Raw genomic sequence first — 24,791 nt, 5'->3', positions numbered from 1 at the left:
TTTGGTTTAATTTGAGTAATTTTTCCATATCTGTCACTTTTTGGTCCAGTTGGTGTATTCTGTCTTCTGTATCTGACACTCGACCTTCCATTTCATTCACTCTGTTGACAGTGGCTTCTATTGTGGTTTGCATGGAGGAAATGGATCCCTTTATGGATTCAATGTTGGTTCTCAGAGTACTGATCTCACCTCTCAATGAGGTATGCATTACCTCTAATTTGGCGTTTATCTCACTTCTTATTGAGGTTTGTGCAGCTTCTATTTTTGCATGCATCTCTTGTTTGATACCCTGTATCTCTTTGGATAGTTCATCCTTGTGCTCTTTCAATTTCTGATAAATTTCTCGCTTTATTTCTTGAGTCATTGCCTCCAGCAACCCTTGGAAGTAGCCTTTGTCTTCCATTCCTGCTTTGCTCCCACTGGGGCTCTCCCCTGTGTGGCTGCTGGCTTTTGAGGTGAGCTTGCTGTCCTGGGTGGTAGTAAACCTTGTGATTTTTCTCTGTGATTTTCGCATGGAGGTTCAGGAGACTGCTCTTCAATTTTGTTTTGGTGTGTCTGTCTTTGCTTGGTTGCTGATTCTGTATTGGTAGAGAGAGTCTGTGCCTGATCTGGGTTCTGTTGGGAGCCTATTTCCAGCTGCTATTCTGACTTACTTAGGATTCTCAGCTCTCTGCTGTAGATTGCTGACAGTTCCCGCCTTTGGAAGGGTTGAGCAGCCTAGACTGCTTGTGTTTGCTCCTACGGGTGCTCTTGTGAAGAACAGATGCTCTGGATGCACTCTCCCAAATGCTGGAGTCTGCTATGGGCTCCTGATGTGTTTTTGTTTATTTGTTTTGGGCTGGTTGTGGGCTTGAACTCTAGGTTTGGGTGCTGTCCCTCAGCTTTTCAGCTCAAGGCTGGCACCCTACCGTTTGAGCCACAGCACCACTTCTGACCCTTTTTGCTTTTGTGATGCTGAGGAATCAGATGCAGGGCCTCATACATCCAAGACTATCACTCTATTGCTGAGCCGCCTTAACAGTCTGAGCTCCTGCTTACTATCAGGTGCTGGCAGCCTGTGTTGCCCAATTCCCAGTCTAGGGTATATGGGTGGAGTTTTGGTGGGGTTTGGGCTTCTCTTGTCCTGGGCCTCCAGGTCTTTTGTTGTCACAGGCGTGCTTCCCGGGGGAGTGTTGTTTCCTGGTTTTCTCCCCTCTGTTGAGGCGTATGCTCAGCTTTTTACTTCAATTGGGAGGAGTTGGTTGTGTTGTTCAGGTGCCGGATCCCCGGGCTTGGTTCCGGCCCCAGCCTGGAGCGCGCTTGTTAGGCCTGTGCTGATGTGTATACCCCCTAGGTTATACAGCCTGGGGGACACAGTTCAAATTTCTTCTACTGTTGGTAGTCTTGACCCAGGGGCGCTGTTCCTGGCTTGGGCATTTAAGCTCCCTTCCAGGGGTGCTCTTGCTCTAGCCTGGCCAGCTGAGTGTGCTCCACGGGCTGGTGGAGCTCTCAAACAGTTCCCAGTTTTAGTGGGTCCTGTGGTCCGGGTGCTGGGGTAGGGAGTCTAGGTCAGGGTCTGGGGATTCCCTCCAGCTCTGGTCTCCCTTGAGGGATACACTTCCCCTGTGGGGTACTCACCCTGGAGCTGGTTGTTTCTGTGTGGTGTAGGTCGTCAGTTGTTGTTGCAATCCGGGCTGGGTTGGGCGGTGGTGGCTCTGTGTGATTCTTTTCTGTCTCTGCCTCTGTCGAAGCTGTTGGGTCAAGAGTGTCCACGCTCAGGCAGCTTCTTCTCGGTACCTCTGGGGCCCAAGTGACCCCGCCGGGTTGTTGCGATCGTGATCGGGCGGGCGGGTGGTCTGCAGACAGGACCCTTTGTCGCGCCGAGCCGCTTTGGCGGGATGGAACCTCTCTGCTCGGGTGGAGAGTGCTGGATCGTTGCGATCGCGATCCGGCGTCCCGGGTGGTCTGCCGCAGGTCCTTTTGTCACTCTCGAAAACATTGATTTCTGAAAGCAGCTGAGGCTGTTGGCAGCCAAGTCTGGTGACGAGCCTGATTGCGTAATGCGAACGCTGTGCTTTGAGGCTGCTGACAAGGCGCGCCCCAGGGCTGCCCCCTCCGCTGTGAGGCTGCACTCACGGAGGCCACGGGGCCACGCCACGCAGCCCCTGAGCACCTGAAACATGGCTGGGGAACACAGGTAGACCTGGAACAGACTTTGAGCATGTAAAATACCAGCTGGGCATGGTAGAGCATGCCTGCAATCCCGGAACTTGGAAGCTGGCCGGGCACCTGTGCCTCCCAGCTGTAACCCAGGCCACTCAGGAGGCTGAGATCTGAGGGTCTCAGTTGGAAGCCTGTCCAGGCAGAAAGTCCATGAGACTCTTATCTCCAGTTAACCACCAAAAGACTAGAAGTAAAGCTGTGGCTCAAGTGGTAGAGCACTAGCCTTGAGTGGAAAAAGCTAAGGGACAGCCCCAAGGCCATGAGTTCAAGTCCCAAGACCAGCTCGTTTGTTTTGTTTTTTTTTTAAGTTTGGCTTCTACTGAATGCATGTCAAGTTTTCAACAAGCAGCCACTGGGAGTCAGACCGTCATAAGCTGAGACCAGGTCTTAGGTTGCCATGGAAGCGTTCCAACCTGGCCTCCCTGACCGTCTTCGCTGAGGCCAGTGCCCCGGGCATCTCCTCCTCTTGTCCTTTTCCCCGGAGCTGGTCGGGGATCAACACACTAATTTCCGGGTCTGCTCTGGGTAGAGCTGGAACCTGTGTTTCCTGAAGTCTCTGAGAGCCCAGGTCCGCAGGGTGAGTGCGTGCTCCCCGCCCTGCCTTCCAGCAGACCATTCCCATTCCCGCTCCTCCTTCTCAGCACCATGTGTCATGGGCGGGGCTGCTGGGAGTCAGAGGTGAGACTCTTCCCGTTTCTCAGTTCTTGCTTCCTCCTGTGTGACTGGGATACAGTGACTTCTAGCAGTTCTTAACACAGGCTGCACCCGAACCTCTTGCTTCTCATCTTCTTTTCATTTATCTTTTGCCAGTCCTGGGGCCTGGGCTCTCCCTGAGCCTTTTTTGCTTAAGGCTAGCGCTCTACCACTTGAGCCACAGCGCCACATGGGTTTTTGTTTTGTTTTAATTTTAATTTTTAGATAATGTTTTATTGAGATTGACGACATATATTTCACAAATTTCACAGTATTGTGGAATAGCGATAACTTAGTTGAAGTCCAAACACATTTTAACCTTCACAAGGCAAATTGTCATTAGTATGGTCTATAAAGTTTGTGAATTCTGTAAACTTTGAGAATACAACTATTTCTTCCAAATCAGGTCACTTATGGTTGTGTGTGTGTGTGTGTGTGTGTGTGGTTAATTGAAGAGTCTCGTGGACTTTTCTACCTAGACTGGCTTTTTTGTTGTTGTTGTTGGCTGTGGGGCTTGAACTCTGGGCTTGGCCGCTGTCCCTGTGCTCTTCAGCACACTTCCAGTTTTCTAGTAGTTTATTGGAGATAAGAGTCTCTCGAACTTTCCTGCCCGGGCTGCTTTGAACCGCGATCCTCAGATCTCAGCCTCCTGAGTAGCTAGGATGACAGGCATGAGCCACTGGCATCCGACTCCTGACTCCTAGACTGGCTTTAAACCATGATCCTCAGATCTCAGCCTCCTGTGTAGCTGGGATTACAGGTGTGAGCCACCAGTTCCTGGCTTCTGGTTTTTTTTTAATGGTTGTAGGCAATCTTGGGTTCTTCAAATGCTTATGCCACCCTGAGAACCAGGTGCCAGGAACACTCGGGCTGGTGGGGCAGATGGGAAGTCAGGCCTCCTCGTGATCATGGTAGAAACAGGCCAGACATAAACCCTAAAGGATGCGGAGCTTGCTGTTGGAAACAGCTGTCTTCTAGCCTGGTGGTTCTGTCTGGGGCTGATTTGGACCCGGGGACTCTTGGCAATGTCTGGAGACAGTTCAAGCTGCAGAGAGAGGTGCTAGTGGCCTGTGGAAGGTTGAGACTGGGGGCTGCTCATTACAGTCCCATGACCAGCCGAGGCGGACCTGGCCCGCCGGGGCGGAGGCCCAAGCTGGCCTGCCCTGCCCCGCCCCAAACCTTGACCCCAGTCTCTCTGCTTCCTTCCTCTCCCCTCGCAGGTCTTGAAGAGCCCCGCCTGGGCCACAGCACACAGAGGATGGAAATGTGCACCCAGCAATGTCTCTGGGCCGCCTCCTTCGCCGGGCCTCCTCCAAAGCCTCGGACCTCCTGACCCTCTCCCCCGGTGGCGGTGGGGGCCCCCCCTCGGTCCTGGATGGGGAGATTATCTACTCCAAGAACAATGTCTGCGTGCACCCCCCCGAGGGGCTGCAGGGGCTGGGGGAGCACCACCCAGGTGAGGCAGGAGGGCAGGCCTGGGGTTGGAGGTCCTGGGGGGGAGAGGCCTGGGGCTGGAGGTCCTGGGGGGGAGAGGCCTGGGGCTGGAGGTCCTGGGGTGGGGGAGGCCTGGGGCTGGAGGTCCTGGGGGGGAGTCTTGGGCCTGGAGGTCCTGGGGGGGGGCCTCAAGGTTGGGAGTGGGGGGCAGAAATTCCCAGCAAATCACTGGTCCTGTTTGCTTATGCTGGGGCTGTCACCCTATGAGAATTAAGGACCAGAACTCCCCACTGGAGTGGGGGCAGGGAGGGGACCTGGCCACTCTGCCTGGAGTCCTGGTCACCTGCAGCCACCACTGGGGTGGAATGAAATGTTCTGGGGTGCTGGGGGGGAGGTGTCCCTTGGGATATTGTCACCATTTGTGAACCCCAGGGAGACGACTTGGTTCTGTATTTACAGGGCTGGCCGTGTTCCAAGTCAGGGCACGGTGCCACAGCTAACTAATTATAGCTTACAGGGAATGTCCCCCAGACGGAAGGGTCCTGGCCAGCCCCTCAGCCTCTCTGCCCTGAGTTGGAACAGAAGTTGTGTGTGTGTGTGTGTGTGCACATGCACGTGAACTCAGGGCTTGAGCACGGTCCCTTAGTTTTTTCACTGAAGACTGGTGCTCTACCACTTGAGCCACAGCTCTACTTCTTGTTTTTTGGTAGTTAATGGGAGGTAAGAGTCTCATAGACTTTCCTGCCCAGGCTGGTTTCGAACCTTGATCCTCAGACCTCAGCCTCCTGAGCAGCTGGGGATGACAGGCGTGAGCCACCGGAAGTCTTCACAGTCCCTTGTCCCTGGGCGGTGACTCGGCCAGTCAGTGGCTTGCTTTATTCCTCCAGCACTGGGCTTGGTTTGCACAGCCCTGGCCCTCTGGTGGATGGGACACAGCTGGCAGGGCTGGCAGCTCCAGCCGTACGTTGCCGGGCCACGTGGGGGCACAGGGCAGCCCCCAGGAAGCCTGGCCGCCACCGGGGCTGCCCAGGGTGCGGCGGGGGTGCAGCTGAGGCCCTCACAGATGTCTGAGTATTTTCTCATTTAGTTCTTTATCCAGTTATTTATGGACAGTCTTCCTCTGTAGCCCACGCTGGCCTCAACTTGAGATCCTCCTGCCTTGGCCTCCTGGTGGCCGGGATGGCCGGTGAGCCACCACACCTCATGATCAGTGTTTAAAGTGAGGGGTGTCGGTGAGCCCTGAGCACCTCACTGCAGTTCAGGGGAGTCCTGGATAAGTAAGCTAGGAAGCAAGGGAAAAAATTCAAAGCGGATGAAGTGCTACATGTTGGTGACTCACACCTGTCATCCCAGCTACTCAGGAGGCGGAGATCTGAGGATCATGGTTCAAAGCCAGCCTGGGCAGGAAAGTCCAAGGAACTCTCTTCTCCAATGAACCACCAGAAAACTGGAAATGGAGCTGTGGCTCAAAGTGGTAGAGCACTAGCCTTGAGCAAAAGAGCTCAGGGACAGTGCCTAGGCCCTGAGTTCAAGCCCCTCAACCACCACCACCGAATCTAATGAAGAGTGTGTGTCAGGCCTCCTTCCTGCGTGTTTCAGGCCCTGACTGCCAGGTGCAGGACCAGAACCGCCCACCTGGAAGCAAGGGAACCCCAGGTCCAGTCCTGGCTCTCTCCTCCTCCTGAATGCAGACACCCGGGAGGGCTGGGAATTCAGGGGGGCCTGAAAGGGGCCAGCACCGCTCCAGGCACTGTGCGCAGTGGGCTCAGCATTTGTGTGGCGGGGGTGGGGAGTGTATGTGGGGGGGGTCTGTTGTAAAATGCCCAGAATGACAGGAGGTTCCGGGGGAAGCGCTGAGTTGTGTTCCCGATGACCTGAGGAAAGGTCAGGGAAGAAGATTCCCGCTTCATCCAGATCCCAAAGCCATGTGAAAGAGGGTGGGGAAGAGCTCAGCTCCCCCACCTCCCCATGGCAAAGGCTTTCCAACCTTTCCTGGGCCCGGGAGCTCGGCGGGAGCGCAGGATCCAAGGGATGTGGCCCGGGGCACAGGTTCTGCCAGAGGCCGGGCTCAGCCAGAGGTAGCTGGTCTGGCGACAGGTGCCATAGCCCGGGAATTGGGAGAGCCTGGGACAGCTTAGGGCTGCATTGGGAGACCCTGCCCCTCCCGGCCTGAGCACGCGGTGCGTGCGGCTGGTCTCAGAGATCCTCATCAATAAACTGCTTCGTCCTTCACACCTGCCCTGGAGAAATACCCAGAATGCACAGAAGGGAGCAGGCCGGGCACTGCCCAGCCTGGATGTGTTCCTGTGACACAGATGTCAAATCCCCACCTGCATCCCTCCTCAGACTGCTGAACACGGGACGGGCTAGGCCAGTCTAGACCTGGGGGGCTGGCCTCACGCCTGGCAGGTGTGTGTGTGTGCATGCAAGCATGTGTGTGTACACACCGGAGCATAGATTCACGCCAGGCTCATCTCGGTCCCTGAGGTATTCTGTTGGGGGCCGACAACAGCTGGAGCTGGCTGCTTCGTGTGGTCTCCATGGAAACGGCCAGAGGTCTCCACGGGGCTTCCCGCAGCCCGCCAGCCCCCCTCACCTCCCATCCTGTGACTCCCCGCAGGGTACCTGGGCCTGTACATGGAGAAGGACGAGCTCCTGGGGGCCACGCTCATCCTGGCGTGGGTCCCCAACTCTCGCATCGAGAGGCAGGACGAGGAGGCCCTGCGCTACGTCACCCCCGACAGCTCCCCCGTGCACAAGGCACCCCGCCCCTGGCGCCGGCGCCCGCCGAGCTCCGGGACGCCGCACCAGCCCGCCCTCACGGAACAGAGGCCCTCCCTGACCCCCAGGGAGGAGGAGATCCTGGTGGTGAGCCAGAGCGCCCAGGACGCGGTGCCCATCAGCCCATCCCCCGAGGAGGGGGAGCGCCCGGGCCAGGGCCTGGGAGCCGAGGGCCCCCACAGCGACTCCGGAATCTTGTCCGCGGTCAGCTCACAGGACGGGACGGAGGACGGCCCAGAGCCTCGGCTTGAGGCCGGGGAGGAGGAGGGCTCCTTGGAGCTTTCGGCTGATGGCGTGAGCAGGGACAGCTCCTTCGACTCGGACTCTGATGCCTTCTCTTCACCCTTCTGCCTTTCACCCATCAGCGCCGCCCTGGCGGAGGGCAGTGGCCCTGCGTTCCTGGAGAGCGAGGGCAGGTGAGTTCCTCGTTCACAGTGGGGTTCCTGCAGTCTTCTCTTCCAGCAGCTTCGCTCAGCCCTCTGGGCACATGACCTGGCCCACTGAGGCTCCTCCCATCTGCCAGCTTAGAGGCGGCCCCTGAGCGGCAGGGGGTGCTGGCTCTGCGGTGGGTGGCCGCGGGGGCCACTGTCGGGCCAGGGCCGCCAGACATGGTCCTCTACCTGGCAGTGGTCCCCAAGGGGCGCATCTGGCAGGAGAGGCGTGTCTCTGCCACCTGCACCTTCAAGTCCTGGGCTTGCAGCCGTGGTGTGTGCCAGCCCAGGGGTCTGGAGGATGCCCAGGACAGACCCCACATCCTCTGCTCTGGGTGTGGTTGGTGGTGGCGTGTTCAGTTCCGGAAGATGATGGTCATCACAGACCGTGGTCATGAATGGCTGAGCTCACGTGTGCAGCGCCCAGGGCTGAGCGTTGCGGGCCCTGGGGTCAGCAGGCCGTCCACTCTGTCTCTAGGCTTTCCGTACCCCAGGTCCAGTGTAGGTCCCAGAACTCAGCCTTGCTCAGAGGAGAGGGAGGCTCAGACCAAGGCTAGTGCTCTACCACTTGAGCCATACCTCCACTTCCCATTCTTTGCTGGCTAATTGAAGACTGATTCGGTTATGTCTGCCCCAGCTGGCTTTGAACCATAAACCTTAGATCTCAGCCTCTTGATAAACTAGGATTACAGGCGTGAGCCACTGGTGCCTGCTCCAGCTGGGTCTTATCTAGGGCTGGAGTGCAGTCCGGTGAAGGGCAGTGGACAGACAGTAATAGCCTTTCCTGCTGTGGCAGAGGAATTCAAGATGGACGCTGTCCACAGAGGGCGGACCTCTGGTGTTCCGGCCTCGGCCGGCGCTCCCTCTGGTGGCGCTCCCCCTGGTGGTGTCTGAAGGTGTCTGGGTGCCCCAGGGCCCAGGGGAGACAAATGATGTCCTGGGCTACCCCTTCACACTTCCCCCCAGAGGTGGGGGCACAGCCCTCCGTCCGGGCTGGGAATGAGGCCGGGGGACCCTGGTCTGCGCCCCCACCCTGGCTGTTCACCCAACAGCCACACCCTGTCGGGAGATCACACCCATTGTAGGGGACTTGCAGACCCCTCCATGGGGGCTCTGTGGGGAGAGGGGTGTCCTGTGTGCTGCGCGGTGGGGCGGGGACGGTGTCCTGGACAGTGGAGCTTTGCTCCACGGGGCTGCGTTGTGCCCAGGGCCAATCAATCCCCGAGTCAGAGTTCCTACCGCCCAACCTCAGGGGGCAGGGCAGGGAGGCTCAGGGCCCCTCTAGTGGCAGAGCTGGAGAGGTACAAGCTGAGTAGCTGGTCCTGCCGGGCTGCAGGAAGTCTCCCCCCCGCCCCCCGCCCCCCGCCCCCAGGACTGCAAAGCCCCCTGATGCTTCCTTGTTTGGCAAGTAGCTCAGAGGCCACTGAGTGGTTAAAAGCAACGAAGTGTCCCCCGTGCTGTCTAGTTTGGGTGCTGCCTGTGGAAGCCTGACTTGCAGGCCCTCCCTTGAGTCTCCAGCACAGCAGTGGCCTGGGAATCGGAGCCAAAGAGCAACACAGGCCTCCTTGGGCCGGGGTGGGGGTGGGGGAGTCACCTCAGACCATCACAGTGGCCCCCTGCCCTCCAGCACATCGGGGCCCAAGGCTCTGGTCCGGTCTCAGGGGCCCTGCCGTGGGGTGGTGCTGGACTCCGTGGAGGAGGAGAAACATCCTGCCATCCCTCTTCTCCCGGAGCTCCTCCCAGGAAATCACATCACGGGAGGAGAAAGTTCACGAAGCCAGCACTGCAGGAAAGCAACCTGAATGCCACAGCAGCTCAGCAGGCCCACCCCTGACCCCTGACCTTCCCGTGACTGGGCCAAGGATGGTCCTTGTGTGGGGTGCCTATGAGGAGGGGGTGCCATCTGCCTTCCCAGGGGGTTGGAGGCTCTCCCCCCCCACACACACACTCCGTGGAGCCTTGGTGGCCGCAGGTGGAATCCTGTCCTGAGGCCTGTACTGCAACGTGGAAGTCTGCAGGCATCAGAATCTGAGCAGACGCCTGTCGGTCATCCTCGCTGCCGAGGAGGCTGACATCTGAGGATCCAGGTTCAAAGCCAGTCTGGACAAGAAAGTCCATAGACTCTTTATTTCCAAGTAGCCACCAAAAAGTCAGAGTAGAGGTGTGGCTCACGTGGTAGAGTACCAGCAAAGGGCTTCGGCCAAGATGAAAATGGTCCTAGCCACTGGCCCCACCCACCGCTGCGCCTCCAGCGTGCGTGTGTGCGTGTGCAGCTGAGCCTCATGACGTTTCCCTTTACATGGCATCCATCAGCATAAACAAACAGCACCTGTGGCCATAGCGGGGCTGAGCTGTGGGGTGGGCAGACAGGTGGAAAGGAAGGTATATGTGCTCGAATGTCCGCGAGAGTGCGGTTGTGAGGCAGTGTGTCTTTTTATACATTTGTCTGTCTTTTTGCAATTAGGTTAATCTTTCCATGAATGTCAGGTTTTGTTTTGGGCAGTGCTGGGGCTTAAACTCAGGCAAGTGTTCCATCTCTTTTTTATTTTGGTCGTGGGGCCTGAACTCTGGGCCTGGGCGCTGTCCCTCAGCTCTTCAGCTCAAGGCGAGCGCTCTACCACTTGAGCCACAGCGCCACTCCAGCCTTTTCTGCTTATGTGGTGCTGAGGAATCGAACCCAGGGCCTCACGCAGGCGAGGCAAGCACTCTACCCTGGAGCCCCCTTCCCAGCCCCCGGATGTTCCACCTCTTGAACAACACTTGCAGCTTTTTGCTTTAGTTTGTTCTTAGGTTCTTAAACTTCTTCCTTCAGATCTCGCCCCTCCTACCTGTGTCCCCTCAGTCGCTGGGATTACAGACGTGAGCTACCAAGTTTGGCTTGTTTGTTGAGACAGATGCTTGAGGCTAGCTTCCACCTTCAGTCCTTCCTCCGTGATACATAGCTGGGGTTACAGGTGTGAGCCACCATACCTGACCAAAACAAACAAGAACAGCCCTGCACTCACCTGCGGTCTGGCTAACCAATCCCGACGGTGAGGCTGGCGCTGCCGGCCCTTCTCTGTCCCCCACAGTGGTCAGTCCTGTCCCCAGGTGCTCAGCCTCCGTGGGGCTGCTGTCCCTAGGGGAAGGGGTGCTGGCCCCGGTGAAGGACAGCGATCAGGGCTTCAGGTCCGGCTGGCAATGTCCTCTCCGGGGTTGCAGCCCCGTCCTGTGGTCTTTCCCTTGGAGGTCCTACCAGCCCCCACCGGGCCCTGTGGGCCTCAGGTTGGCATGGGCTCAGGGTCCTGGTGCCCCAGCCTTCCATCGTGGCTGGTGGGGGGGGTTCAGTCCCAAGCAGTGCCCTGTTCCCAGCTGGCAGCGTCTCCCTCATGCTGAAGGCCTGGCAGCCCTGGGCCGTCGGGGTCCCTCTGGGGGTTCTGTTTCCTGTAGGGGGCGTCTGTAGGATGGCCCTGGAGACCGGGGTCCCCTTCCAATACAGAACCTCCTGGGAACGTCTCCCTTGGAGAGCAGAGGGGAGAGGTGGACCCAGCGAGCGGCCCCTCCCTCCTGGGGGCAGTGAGGGAGGGGCCGCCTTTCCCCAGGACCACCCTGAAGAGGCAGCAGAGGTCCAGGGCCCGAGGGTGAGCAGCTGGCCAGGTGGGTGCCCAGCGAGGGCTGGTCCTGTGCGGCAGGCAAGGGTACGTTAAAGATGCCTGTGGAGTGCATGGAGCGAATGAACACTATCCCACGTGCTTTCGCCTGGAGGAGAAGGTCACTGGGGTCAGCTCTGGCTGAGTGATGACGGCCTTCTCTAGCATCGGTGATTGGACCCCACGCCCTGTGACACAGGGCCGGAGATGGCTGGAGAGGCTGTGAAATGGGTGGCAGAGTGGGCCTGCACAGGACGGCAGGCAGCAGGGTACTGGGGTACTGGGTGCTGTCACAGTGATCCAGGGGCCCCCCAGTTAGCACTGCCCTGTAGTGGTGAAACAGGCCCCTCTTTTGGTGGCTTCCTGAGCAGCCTGAGATCTCCTTTGTATATGGCAGTACTGGGGCTTGAACTCAGGGCTTTAGTGCTGTCCCTTAGCTTTGTTGCTCAAGGCAGATGCTCTACAACTTGAGCCACAACTTCACTTCCTGCTTTTTGCTGGTTGGAGGTAAGGAACCCCAGACTTTCCTGCCTGAGCTGGCTTTGGCCCTTGATCCCCAGATCTCAGCCTTTTTTTTCTTCTTTTTTTAAATTAGCCATGGGGCTTGACCTCAAGGCCTGGTTGCTGTCCCTGAGCTTCTGTGCTCAAGGGATACTTTGAGCCACAGCTCCACTTCCAGTTTTCTGGTGGTTTATTGGAGATCAGAGTCTCATAGCCTTTCCTGCTTGGGCTGGCCTTGAACCTCAAACCTCAAACCAAGTAGCTAGGACTACAGACGTGAGCCACCAGCTCAGGTGGGTGGACTTTGGTCCCTGCAGGATGGTTTTGGCAGACTGGCATGCCCTTTGCCCCTCGCTGGCCCTCTTCCTCCATTGGTCGCTGAGCTCAGGAAGGATGGGAAGAAGGGCGGGGGAGCGGCGGTGGAGAGGACAGGTGGGGGAGGAGGAATGAGCAGGGAAATGCCCGGGACTGTGGGTATATTAGAAGGCCAGTGAGGAGCAGGGGTGGGGGAGTGCGGGTGTTGGGGGGAGGCCCACCAGCCCACCAGGGAGGGATCTTGGGATTGGAGTGAACAGGAGTCAGATGCGTCCTTGTCCCCCTGAAGCTCAGGGGCAACCCTGAGCCAGCCCAGGCGCCCCAAGTCTCAGACACTTCCCCCAGGATGTCCTGGGGGCCCCTGCCGCCCCTCTCGGGTCCCCAGCAGCGGGCTGCCGCTCCCCACGATCTGTTGTTTGGGTTTGTTTGTGCTTCGGTAACTGGGAGCTGAGATGTATTTCTTTAAAACACCCCATCGCTCGACACCCTGCAATCTGTTCTGGGCTGCCTTCGACTCATCTTGCCTTATGTTTCCACAAGGCTTGGCTCAGGCTCTGTGCGCGTCTCTCCCTCCCCCGCTCGCTCGCCCGCCCGGCACCGAGGCCAGGCCGGCTGGCCTCACCAGCTGCTGACCCCGGGATCCCCGGGAAGCTGCCGTGGAAATGGCAGCAGCAGGTCTCAGCGCCGGGGCTGGCCTGCAGCCCCCGGGTAGTCTAAAAACAGCCGGGAGGCCCTGCGGTCACCCAGAGGTCTCGTGCCAGGCCGGGGAGCTGGAGATGCCCAGGAGAGCAGGGCCAGCAACTGGCTGCCACCAGCTCCAGGATCCGGGAGGAGTTGCCAAAGAATTCTGGACAGTCCCTGGCCCTTTGGTGTGCTACTTGCACACATGTGTTTGGCACACACATGTACACACACACACACACACACACACACACACACGATGTTGGAAAGGGAGGGGCTGTGGGCTGGGCCAGGCGAAGCCCGAGGGGTCCAGTGGGGCCTCCAGCCTGGCTACCAGATGCCCAGTTGGGAATCTGAGGCTGAACCTAAGATCCTGGGGGGGGTGGAGCCATGTGCCTCAGTCTCCCCATTGGGGAAATGGGACCGAGGGGAGGATGGAGTCAGAGGACACCTGGAGGCTCTGCACAGAGGCTCATGGTTGCCATGGTGACCAGACTTAAAAGTGGGGTGAGGGCTGTGGACAGGTGTCTGGACATGTTGGGTGGTGCAGAGCAGGAGCAATTTCTTTCTGCTGTCCCTGGAAGTCAGAAGTCCACAATGAAGGCAGGTGCAGGGCTGAGCTCTGCTGGGTGAGGGGCATGCTGTAATCCCAGCCAAGGCAGCAGGATCACAGGTTCAAAGCCTGCCTGGGCTACAGGTACAGCCTTGTCTCCATGTTGTTTTTTGTGTGTGTTTCCCAGTTCATGGGCTTTACAGATAGACTGCAGGCATGGATATGGCCCCGTTGTATATGATTTCGTGTGTAGCCATGATTTTAACAAGTTAGTGTTTTGAAGTAACTGTAAAGTCCCAGAGTTGTGACAATGTACAGGGGATCCCAGGCACCCTTCCCCCACCCCCTGTCCAGTACCTGCAGATAACATCATAAAACCACGCATGCGAAGCGGGCACTGGTGCTCATGCTTATAATCCTGGCTACTGAAGAGCTGGAGATCTGAGGATAGTGGTTCACAGCCAGCCTGGATAGGAGAGTCCATGAGACTCTGATCTCTAGTTAACCATTAAGAATCTGGGAATGGAGTTGCTGAGCACTAGCCTGGAGCACAAAAGCTCAGGGACAGCAACCAGATCGTGAGTTCAAGCCCCAGGAAAGGAGAGTGGGCGGCAGGCCTTTGTTTCTGCTGGATTATAGGCACCACCTCTCTGAATCCTGTCCCCACCCTGCAAGCTGCAGAGCCCAGGAGAGCCTCAAACCTTCCTGGCCTTGCTGTCCCAGCTCCCAGCCCCAGCCCTGATCTCACTACGCTTCCCTGAGGGTGGCTTTCTTCAGTCAGTGTTAATCCCCTTAGCTTCATGCAGCTGGCATGTATGAGATCTGGCATGTGCACGCAAAGCAGTGTCCCCGGGTGGGGGTGGGTGTACCACCCTTTAAGGCCCACACAGCCACCCAGGGACACTGACAGATGGGTTCCAGTGTGGGGCGATTGCAAATGAAATTGCTCTGAGTATTCTGAGATGAGTTTTTGTCTGCATGTCAATTTTCATTTCTCTGCAATAAATTCCTAGGAATGCAACCACTGGCCTGTGGGGTGACCGGGGGTTAAAATGTGAAGTTGCTGAACTCTTCTGCACTGGCTAGTTTCCATCCTACCAGCGATTCACCGTCCTAATGAGCATTTGATGGTGTGTCTGCTTCTGCTGCTTGTTTGTCTGTTTTTGAGACAGGTGCTCACAGTGTTGTCTAAGGCTGGACTTGAACTCCTGGGCCCAAGTAACTGCAACCACAGCCGTGTTCTACCATGCTTGCCTTCCCCTACTTTTTCTTTTTTGAAGTGGCTTTTTTTTGGTCAGTCATGGGGCTTGAACTCTGGGCCTGGGCGCTGTCCTTCAGCTCTTCAGCTCAAGGTAAGTGCTCTACCATTTGAGCCACAGCGCCACTTCCAGTTTTCTGGTGGTTTATTGGAGATAAGAGTCTCACAAGCCGTGCGCCAGTGGCTCACGCCTGTAATCCTAGTTACTGAGGAGACTGAGATCTGAGGATCATGGTTCAAAGCCATCCCGGGCAGAAAAGTCCATGAGACTCTTATCTCTAATAAACTACCCGAAAACTGCAAGTGGCGTTGTGGCTCAGGCGGTAGAGTGCTAGGCCTTGAGCTGAAGAGTGCAGGGACAGTGCCCAGGCCCAGAGTTCAAGCCCTATGACCAACAACAACAACAAAAAAATGGTCTCACAGACTTTTCTGCCCAGGCTGGCTTTGAACCATGATCCTCAGATCTCAGCCTCCTGAGTAGCTAGGATGACAGGCGGGAGCCATGGGCATCTGGCTAGAAGTGGTTATTCTTGAGATAGAATCTCACTTCTTTTTGCCCAGGTGTGTGGCTGGACTGCAGTCTTCTGTTTTAGATTTTCTGCTGCTGTTGGGAGGTCAGGCCCACACCACAGCACCCGGCTTCTCCTGAGATGGGATCTTGTGGACTTCCTGTCCAGGCTGGCCTCCTACTAGTATTCTCTGGATCTCCTCCTCCTGAGTGGCTAGCATGCTGGCACCACACCCAGCTCCTTTTTTACCATGCCCTTCTAACTGTGTGGTGGTTTGGTGCCTGTCCCCGGTGTCTGCGGGCCATGCCGCTCCCTCCTGGTGTATTCCTTTGCTCTATGTGTTCTTTGTGCAAGAGAGCCCACATTCTCACTTTTTTTTTTCTTACCCTTGAGCTTGTGGTGTATTCTAGAAGCTAGTCCAGTGTTGAGTGATTTGCAAATGTTTCACACAATCTATAGTGTTCACAGGACCCTTCACAAAGCAAATGATGGTAATTTTGTTCAAGTCCAATTTGTCAATTTTCTGTTTTATGGGTCATTGCTTTTGATGTCAGACCTGGGAATCCCAGGCCTGGTGTTGGATCTGGAGATGTTCCAGCATTTTCCTGAGAGTTTTATGGTGATGTCTGCGACCCATTTAAGCATCAGGTCGGAGATTCAGGTCAAAGTTCACTTTCTGCCTCATTTGTTGAAAAGACCGTCCTGTCTTTCTGTCTGACCGTCTGTCTCCCTGAGCGCGTTCACGCTTCTCTCCAGATCAGCTGGGGTATCGAAGTGGGTCTTGTAGCTGCAGTTTTGCTGTGGTGGTGGTGGTGCTAGGATTTGAACTCTCACCACTGAGCCACACCTCCAGCCTCTTCACAGCTACAGTTTTCGTGTTTGTGTCTGCTGGTCCTAGCTCTTGAACTCAGGGTCTGGACGCTGTCGCTGAGCTTTTTGCTCTGTCAGGGATGGCACTCTGCCACTTGAGCCACAGCGCCACTTCTGGCTTTTTTTTCTTTCGTTAATTGGAGATAAGAGTCTTATGGGATTTCTTGCCTGGACTGGCTTCAGATCATGATCCTCAGATCTCAGCTTCTTAAGTAGGTAGGATGACAGGTGTGGGCCACTGGCACCTGGTATAGCTCTACACTTTTTTTTTTTTTTTGTCGGTCATGGGGCTTGAACTCTGGGCCTGGGCGCTGTCCCTCAGCTCTTCAGCTCAAGGCAAGTGCTCTACCACTTGAGCTACAGCGCCACTTCTGGTTTTCTGGTGGTTTATTGGAGATAGGAGTCTCACGGTCTCTCCTGCCCGGGCTGGCTTTGAACCGCGATCCTCAGATCTCAGCCTCCTGAGTAGCTAGGATTACAGGCGTGAGCCACCAGCGCCCGGCAGCTGAGGGGTCAAGAAGCAGTTAAAACTCATCATAGTCTGTCCACACTAGTACCACTCCAACAGGAGGTCAGTGCAGAGCCGTCAGCGACTTGTGTTTTGTGCTGTCTGCCTCTGGCCTTCCTGTGCACTCGGTATCTCCAGTCTATCTCAGCATGAGCTGTCCACATTTCACACTGACTCGGGAGTGGCTTGGGGCCGGGCCGTGGCCAGTGCGTCTGTATTCGTGGGTCCACCCCGCCCTGTGCCCCATTTACAGCCGGTGTATCCATGCCCGTGGGGCTCACCCCGCTCTGGCCAGTCCTTTCTGGCGGACACCCTTTGTCTTTGGTCTTTAATGGCCAGGTGGCTTCTAGAAGGTCAGGGGAGGCTCCCTGATGTCCACCGTGGGCTCTGCAGTCTTGACCCTCCCTGGTTCTGAGCTGGGATTCCAGGAGTCACCTGCATGGGTGTCCACGCAAGGGAGCTAGGTGTCCAGCGGTGTCTGGTGGAGCCTCTGCACCCGGCGTGTCCCTCCTGTGACCTGCGGTCAGATTTCCACTCGAGCCTTCCGGACAGGGAGGAGGTGAGTCTTTATGCCCTCCTGAGCTGAAGATAACAAGTCCAGGCACCTGGACAGGTGGCATCTCCGGGAAGGTGTCCCTGCTGCAGGAGGCTGTGGAAGGGCCTAGAAGTCTAGCGTCTCCATCCATGCTGCTTCAGCTCGCTCACAGCTGCGGCTCCCCAGGGCTGTTTATGCAACCTGGCTGACTGTTGCGCGGGCCTGTGGGCGCCCAGGGCGGGAGCTAGGGCTGCCCGTGGGGAGCGGAAGCCAGGGGCCTGGGGCCGCTCTTACATCAGCAGCTGGGCAGAGCCCCAAGGGCTCATGGGAGCTGAGCATGAGGTCACCGTCGCCCAGAGGTGCTCCCCCGGCCCCTGGGGATGCAGCCGGGCTGCTGCAATGTAACCCGACCCCTGATGAAATCCTCCCTGAGACCTGGGGGGAGGGGGGGACTTTTGTCTTGTAGGGGGGATCGCTGTATCTGGTTCCGGTTCTGTTTGGTTTCACATTCTGCGTGGCAGAAGCTCCGGCTCCTGGGTGCACAGGCCGAGGGCTTTCCTTGCTTCAGCGAATCTGTTTGGAAATGGAATAACATCATTCTCCCCCTGGCCATCCTGCGCTGTGGATACCCAGCCACAGCTCCCAAACCTGGGCACGTGGCGGGGTGGGGGCGGGCGCACTGGACGGGCCCCTGCCCGTCCCTGCTGGCCTGGGGTGACACGGAGGTGGACCTTGTCCCAGGCCTGCCTGGCGCCGTGCCCAGGCAGATCGCCCCATTGTGGGGTGAGAGCCGCACCCTCTCCTGACGTGGCCCTGAGGAGGCGCGGGGCCCCGGCCCGGGGAGGTTTTAGCGCCTCACCGGGACTTGTGTGGCGGGGCTGCCATGTGTGACTTGGCATAGGAGAGGGGAGAACTCTGGGCCGTTTCCGGAGCAGGATGGGACCCACCAGGGGGAGCCCTGGGGCGGTGGTGACGCCTGACCGGGGCGGAGGGGCAAGCTGGCGGGAGAGGCTGTGCATCTGGACAGGAGGCTGTGCGGAGGGGCGGGGTGGTACGCTCGCTTGGCTGGGGGGGGGGGAGCAAATGCTTGGCTAGGGGGGGCATACGCCTGGCTGGGGGGTGGCGCGGGCAGGGCCGGGGAGGAAGGCGTCGGGATCTGTCTCGCTTCCGTAAATATTTAAACACGGGGAGGATTATTTTTGGTAGGTCTGTCTCTCTCCTCGCCGAAGCTGGCTGGCTGCCTGGATGGGTGTCGAATAGCACTGGTCGGTTACGCGCACGCACGAGCACACGCACAGGTACACACATGCACATGCTTGCACACACTCCTATGCACACACACGCTCCAGGGGTTTATGGTTCCTAGGTCTCTGCTTCCTGTTCGGTGTGGGCCTTCAGGTCTAGGCCAGCAGGAGTATGGACGCCACGTGGCAGGAGTGGACAGTGACCGTTCCCTGAGCTGCCAGACCACAAGCTGCCGCACCAGGGACACGGGGGCGGGGGGACTGCCACACTCCACAGCCCACGCCTGCCCGGCAGTGCACCCCATGCTGAGGACACGGGCACAGGGCACCGTGCTTGGGGCCCCTGCTCAGCAGAGTGGAGGCCGGCGTCCTCCTGCCCGGGAGAGAGGCCTGGGCAGCGCCGCCCTGATGCCCCCCCCTCCCCTGCTCCCTGAGCCTACCTGGAGCAAGGCCATCACACTGTCCCTCCCCATCTGTATCCAGGGGCCTGGCTCCAGAGGGATCTCTGGGTGCCCAGCAGATGGCGGGCTTCTCCCAGATCAGCAGGGGCCGTCCTCCCGCTCCTCCCACTCCGCCCTCCTGGATACCCACACTGGCCCCTGCCTGGGACCCTTCCCTCTCTGACCAGACTGTGGTGGCAGCTCCCAGGGCTGGCTTTGCTACGGGAGGAGGCAGCGAGGCCAGCCTGGCCCTGCATCTGCCTCTTCCTCACGTGTCGGGCCCGGCCTGACCTCCCTGAGCCAACCACAGCCCTCTGGAGGCCAGATCTGTGCCAGGCGGGCTTGAACTCTGGACCCAGCGTGGAGGCTCCCGGACACAGCCTGTTCCCGTCCTCTACCCTCACCCCACGTGGACACCCCAGGACAGGACAGGGGACTCGAGCTAGACTTGTCTGTAATCTACTGTTGCTGCTTTTTGTTTTTTTAAGTACTCTTTACATAGACGATGGATGGTGCATCTAGTGTTAGAAGAAAGGCTCTTCACAGGGACACAGTGGGGTACCTCAGCTCCCCCTTCACAGCGTGCTGCCAGAGTGGAGGTGGAGACAGACAGCCAGGCGTCCGTCCACATGTGAGCACAGCAACAGAGAGGGCTGGCCACTGACCGTGGGACGGGGACGGGCCCAGCAGACTTGAGGTCCCGGGTTCCATCCCCACCCCCGCCCCCAGACATTTCTGACACAAGCTACAAGATGGAGCCCGTGAGGACAGTGAGCTGCGCAAGCTAAGCCAGCCTCAGACATCTCCCGAGAGGCTCCATCCATCCCGGGCCCGAGCACAGGGACAGACACGAGGATGGAGGTTTCCGGAGGCTGGGGGGGGAGCGGGAGCTGCCCTGTCACGGGGGCAGTGGAGTTTGGGGGAAGATGAGAGGTTTGGGAGGTGGCGGTGTCTGTCCACACAGACACGCAGCAACCTCAACATCTTGCCGCTGGTCAAGCATGGGTTTGAGGGCACGATTTTTTACCTCAAGGCAGAGGTGAAGTTCCCTGGGTGGCAGGGCCACGTGTGTGACCTCTGGTGTCCCTCTCCCCAGCGCCCTCTCCAAGAGCTGGTGTTGCCCATTCAGTGCCACAGCCACAGAACCAGTCACACGCACACGACCGTGAGCCTCCCGCTTCGGGGGTCAGGAGGTCCGTGGGCCAGTCCGGCCAGTTCTGGGCATGCGCACTTGCCTCGGCCGGCCACAGCCCTCACCCACCACCTCTGGGCTGTACACACTGAGAACGTGGGCCGGGGGAGGGGCTGTTGAGTCACCATCTCCCAGGGGTCTCCATCATGAAGGGTTTGTCAAGGTTCAGTAGGGTTAGCCCTTCCCAGCGTCCCTGTGAACTTAGAAAAACAGGCTCCCCGTTGCATTCTGGGAGCTTGGAATCCACATTTGTGGGTGTGGACTCTGTTCGGGAGGCCTGCGTGGTGGGGGGAGACCCCCATGCGCCACTGCCCCCCCGAGGGTGGGACCCCTCCACCATTGCGTTGGGGATACAGATAGTCAGGTCGAGCTGGACCGGTTGGCTCCCGGCCTGGGGGCTTCAGGGGCTCCCCGCCCTACCGCTCCCGGCCCTGCTGCTCCGTGACCTTCCCCGTGTCCACACCCCCGTTGGTGCGCCAGGACTGAAATGGAGGCTGCAGCGTCTGCATCGCAGCGGTGGTGGCCGCGGCCGCTGTGGGCTCTGTGGGCGAGTGAGCCAGAAAAGGGAGGTGGTCTGCTGTCTGCGAACCAGCGTGAAGGTGCGGGCCTGGCCTGGGCTAGCGCCAGCCACCCCAGTAACCCCAGCACGTGTGTGTCCAGTCAGTCCACAGCATGAGCCCAGCTGGACTGAGGGCCACCCCGTCCCTCCAGTGACCCCCCCCCACCCGGGCTGGCTGGCAGGGACAGCCTGAGGGCCCAGTGATGAGCCTCCCACAGGCCCTGGGGCTGGAGACCTGCCAATAGCAGATGACAAAAGCCCGCCCACCGCAGGGAGAGGGTTTGCCTCCGTCTGCCTTCTGCAGCCTCTGCTGCTACCAGTGCTGCTCAGAAATCCTCAGGGGAAATTTGCGTGTGAGCCAGATGCCAGGGGCCCACACCTGTAATCGTAGCTACTCAGGAGACTGAGAGCTAAGGATAGTGGTTCAAAGCCAGCCTGGACAGTAAAATCTGTGAGACTCTTCTCTCCAATAAACCACTCAAAAAAGGCCGGAAATGGAGCTGTGGCTCAAGTGGTGGAGTGCTAACCTGGAAAAAGCTATGGAACAGTGCCAGCCCTGAGTTCAAGCCCTAGAACCAGTACCAAAGGGGAAAAAAATTGCATCTGGGGGTTGGGAAGGTGGCTCAGTGGTAGAGTGCTCACCTCGCATGCATGAGGCCCTGGGAAAGATTCCTTAGCACCACATAAGCAGAAAAAGCCAGAAGTGGAGCTGTGGCTCAAGTGGTAGAGCGCCCAGAGTTCAGGCCCCATCACACACACACACACACACACACACACACACACACACACACACACACACACACACACACACACACACACACACACACACACACACACACACACAGAGGCTGGGAAGGTGGCTCAGTGGTAGAGCGCTTGCCTTGCATACATGAGGCTTTGGATTTGATTCCTCAGTACCACATAAGCAGAAAAAGCCGGAAGTGGCACTATGGCTTGAGTGGTAGAGCACTAACCTTGAGCTGAAGAGCTGAGGGACAGCGCCCAGACCCAGAGTTCAGGCCCCATGACCGCGCCCCCCTCCCCCTCCCCCCCGCCAAAAAAAATTGCATCTGTTTTGAATATGTGCAGAGTTCTTATTGTTGTTCTATAAATAACATAGTATAGCAAGTATTTATATGACATTTCTATCGTGCTCTGTATCGTAAGTCATCTAGAGAGAAGGTAAAGCACGCAAAGGTCTACACACATGCCGTGGTTCTACCCACATATGTGGTTTGCGCATGCTGTGGTTGTGCACGCATGCTGTGGTTCTTCTGTGCGCATGCTGGGGTGCATGAACATCCATGGGCTCTTGGTACTCATGGTACTCCTGGCACCCACCACCCCATACAGAGGAACGACAGTGTCAAATCCTGCCGACCGCACGCGTTCACGCGGCATTGTGTGGGCGCTGCGTTCACAGTGGCATTATTCATGAGAGCCAAGGGCACAAGGCCATGGGCCATGCCGGCTTTGGCATGAAGTCAAGACAGCTAGGACTTACCAGGACTCTTCATGGCGGGCAAGGAAGACGGGTTTTCTCATCCCGGCCACCCTATTAGCAGTGGCAGAGCTGGCTGGCTCCAGGGCCTGGCTGACACTGAGCTGCAACCCTCCCCCCAGCGGGGAGCCGGCCCTCAGGGAGGGCCGAGAGGGACTTCCGCTTGGGGACTTTGCTCCAATTACTTAATGAGCAAAATGTGTTCCCATACTGGGGGCATTGTTACTGACCGGCAGGGGGGGGCCCTCTCCTGAGGGGTGAGGGGTCTTGGGTGGCCCCACAGGGCGGCTCTGGGCTGCTTGGCAGCTTACCCTTCACCGGAGCCAGCTGGGGTACAGTCACGTGTGCCCCGGTACAGTGACTGGTGGGAAACATCCCTGCTGGCCTCTTCCTCTGAATGTCAGAAACTTCTTTTGGGAAACGTGTGTGTGTGTGTGTGTGTGTACACATGCGGGCATGTGTGTGCACGCGCACACAAGTACTGGGGCTTGAATTCAGGGTCTCACGGTCTCACTGCTGGCTAGTGCTCTACCACTTGAGCCATACCTCCAGTCTGACACTTAGCTGATTAATTAGAGATCAGCATCAGCTTTGTCTGCTTGGGCTGGCTTCGAACACCGATCCCCAGGTATCAGCCTCCTCTTTTTGCTTTCATTGGGAGGCTTTCCTTGGCAGGGGCCCCTAGAAAGAGCCTGGGGTATAGAGCTAGATGTGCAGGACCGCCCAGCTGCCGGGCTCTGGGAAGCCAGCGGTCCTGAGCAGGGCTGGCGGGACAGGCTTCAGTGTCTTATGAGAATTACTTCGATTTCTGTGGACCTCGTGGACAAAAGAAGCCCACTAGGTTTTGCTTCGGGGTTCACTGTTGATGAACGAACCCACACTTGGTGCACAGAACCTTCCTCACAAACCCTGTGTGGCCCTAAAGTGAACTTTCCCCTTTTCGTGATAGTTGCTGCGTCGTCGTTGCGGTGTGCGAGGTAGCGGATTCGGAGCGAGTTCACCAGGGGAGGCTGGGCTGGCTGGTGTGGGAGACCTTGAGCCGCTTCTTGTCTCGTGATCTAGCAGCACCTGTTAGGTTCGGCCCCCACGGGACCCCGGAGGATATGCGCTGCAGAGCAGCCTGTGGGGCTTTGCCCTCACTGTGGATGAAGGAAAAACATTTTTTGTTTGTACAAATCGGCTCGGCTGGAGGCCGAGAGTGCGGTATGGCCTGGAGTGGCGGTGTGACCGCGCGGGGTCGGTTTCTCTGGTGCCTTTGGGGAGCACATAAAAGACACTGTGGGGGCCAGCTTGCTGGGGGGCCGGGGGCCGGGCCAGGCGGGGGCTGGGGGACCGGGGGCTGGGCCGGGCGGGGGCCAGGCAGGCACCTCCTGGGGAGGTCGGGAAAACGTTCAAAGTAAATAAATTATTTCTGGGAGCACAGGCCGTCTTTTTCCTCTCCCTACAACACACATGCACACACACACACACACACACACACACACTTAAAAAACTTAAAAAAGTATTTTCGTTTGAGTTGGGAGAAAACAGGATCCCCTCACTCTCCTCTGCCCGGTTTGTTTTCCAGGCAGCCTGGTCTTGCCAGGTTTGTGGCCGTCCCCTCCAGTCTGTTCAGACATCAGTACCAGGAGCCCTTGAGGGAGCCCCAGCCCTGCCCCTCCGGGGTGCCCTGCCCTGGCACCCTCCACACTCGAGTCTTCTAGAAGCAGAGCTGCCTGGCAGCCTGCAGAGCCTGTGGTTGCAGGATCCTGAGACCCATCTGAACCCGGTTCTTGGCTCTGACTCACCTCTCATCCTGTGAACGGGATCTAGGCGGCTGCCGGGGCAGCCGGGGAATCGTGTGGTGCATAAGCCCTCACGCCCCATACAGCCGTGGTCCCTTGTCTTGACACACCCTCCCACGTGCACTGTATTTCACAAACAACCACACTAAAGAGACGCTCATCCTCTGCTGGTACCGGACCAGGATACCCGGAGGAGGACACCATTTCCTGCAGGGCTGTCCTGGCCTTGACGGGGAAGACCAGAGGCCTGGGTCCCTCTGTGGCTTTGTGCGCACCCAGGGGGTGGTCGGTAGATTCAACGGTGGGTCTGTAGATGGGGAGAGGGGGACAGTGGCCTCCGAGTCCCACTCCTTCCACAGCCCTCCCCCAGCTGAGCCAGGAAGCCCCGCACCCCGGGGTCGGGCCGCCGGGTTACCCTCCGACGGCCAGTGGCCAGCTCCTCCCTCCAGGCAGGGAGGACACACCGTGATGCTGCCTTCCAGGCTGAAGGCCATCCTCCACAATTTAGGCCCCGTCCTTGATAGGTTGGGAAGGTGGAGGCCATGGCATCCTCGCCCCTTCTCCTTTGATAAATGCAGGAGCAGCTAGCTGGCCGCCCGGCGTCTCCGGCTTTGGCCAGAGGTGGCATCCATCTGGTTTTTGTCTGCTCTGCGTGAGGCGGGGAGAGGCCACACAGGCGCCGGGCCGTGTGACCAGCATGGTGATGCCGGTGAGGCTGAGGATCTGCTCTCGGGCTCTGACGTGGAACGGTGCATCCACGCCAGTCGGAAACCTCAGCGTGCGTGGGACTTCCTTCTTGGGGGGCAATCGGGGCCCCCCTGGCACTTGCCAATCGGACACTGATTTGTGAGGTACACCTTGTGCGTGACTGTCCTACTAATACAAAGTGAGACCGGAGAAGAAAGCCCCGGGTGGCTTTCAGCCCTGACCAGACACCCACCTTGGCTGCGTCCTGCTTCCCTCCGCCGGGGTGGGGGAGGGGCCGTGCAGTAATTGGCACCAGTGTGATTTATGCAAGTGCTAATCAAAGCCTTTTATTTTCTGATTATCTCTCTGTGTGATGGATGGCAGGCGCTAGCGCAGTCAAAATAGAAACGGATTCCAGTCGGAACGTTTCAAAGCGAAAATCAGCGTGCCCAAGAGCAGAAGAGCCCACCCCCTCTGGGCCTAC

The 24,791-nt window shown here is 58.1% G+C and overlaps 1 protein-coding gene across 3 annotated transcripts in view; it reads left to right on the top strand.

Annotated features, from left to right (window-relative positions):
* Tbc1d16 (TBC1 domain family member 16) overlaps positions 1–24,791 on the top strand; it is a 68,975-nt gene that overhangs the window by 13,401 nt on the left and 30,783 nt on the right. For 2 of the 3 annotated variants that reach the window (XM_070031585.1, XM_070031584.1), the window contains exons 2-3: positions 4,116–4,351; positions 6,950–7,526. In XM_070031585.1, the coding sequence (XP_069887686.1) occupies positions 4,174–4,351; positions 6,950–7,526 (755 nt within the window). In that variant the 5' untranslated portion in view covers positions 4,116–4,173. Of the gene's footprint in view, positions 1–2,760; positions 2,780–4,115; positions 4,352–6,949; positions 7,527–24,791 lie in introns of those variants that run through there. The other variant, XM_070031586.1, reaches the window with a different exon arrangement.

Source organism: Dipodomys merriami, unplaced genomic scaffold (genome assembly GCF_024711535.1).
Source record: "Dipodomys merriami isolate MVZ:Mamm:240054 unplaced genomic scaffold, mDipMer1.0.p SCAF_202, whole genome shotgun sequence".
In the NCBI taxonomy this organism is placed as follows: domain Eukaryota; kingdom Metazoa; phylum Chordata; class Mammalia; order Rodentia; family Heteromyidae; genus Dipodomys; species Dipodomys merriami.
The sequence above is the reverse complement of the archived record's forward strand: the minus strand, read 5'-3'. Positions and strand labels throughout refer to the sequence as shown.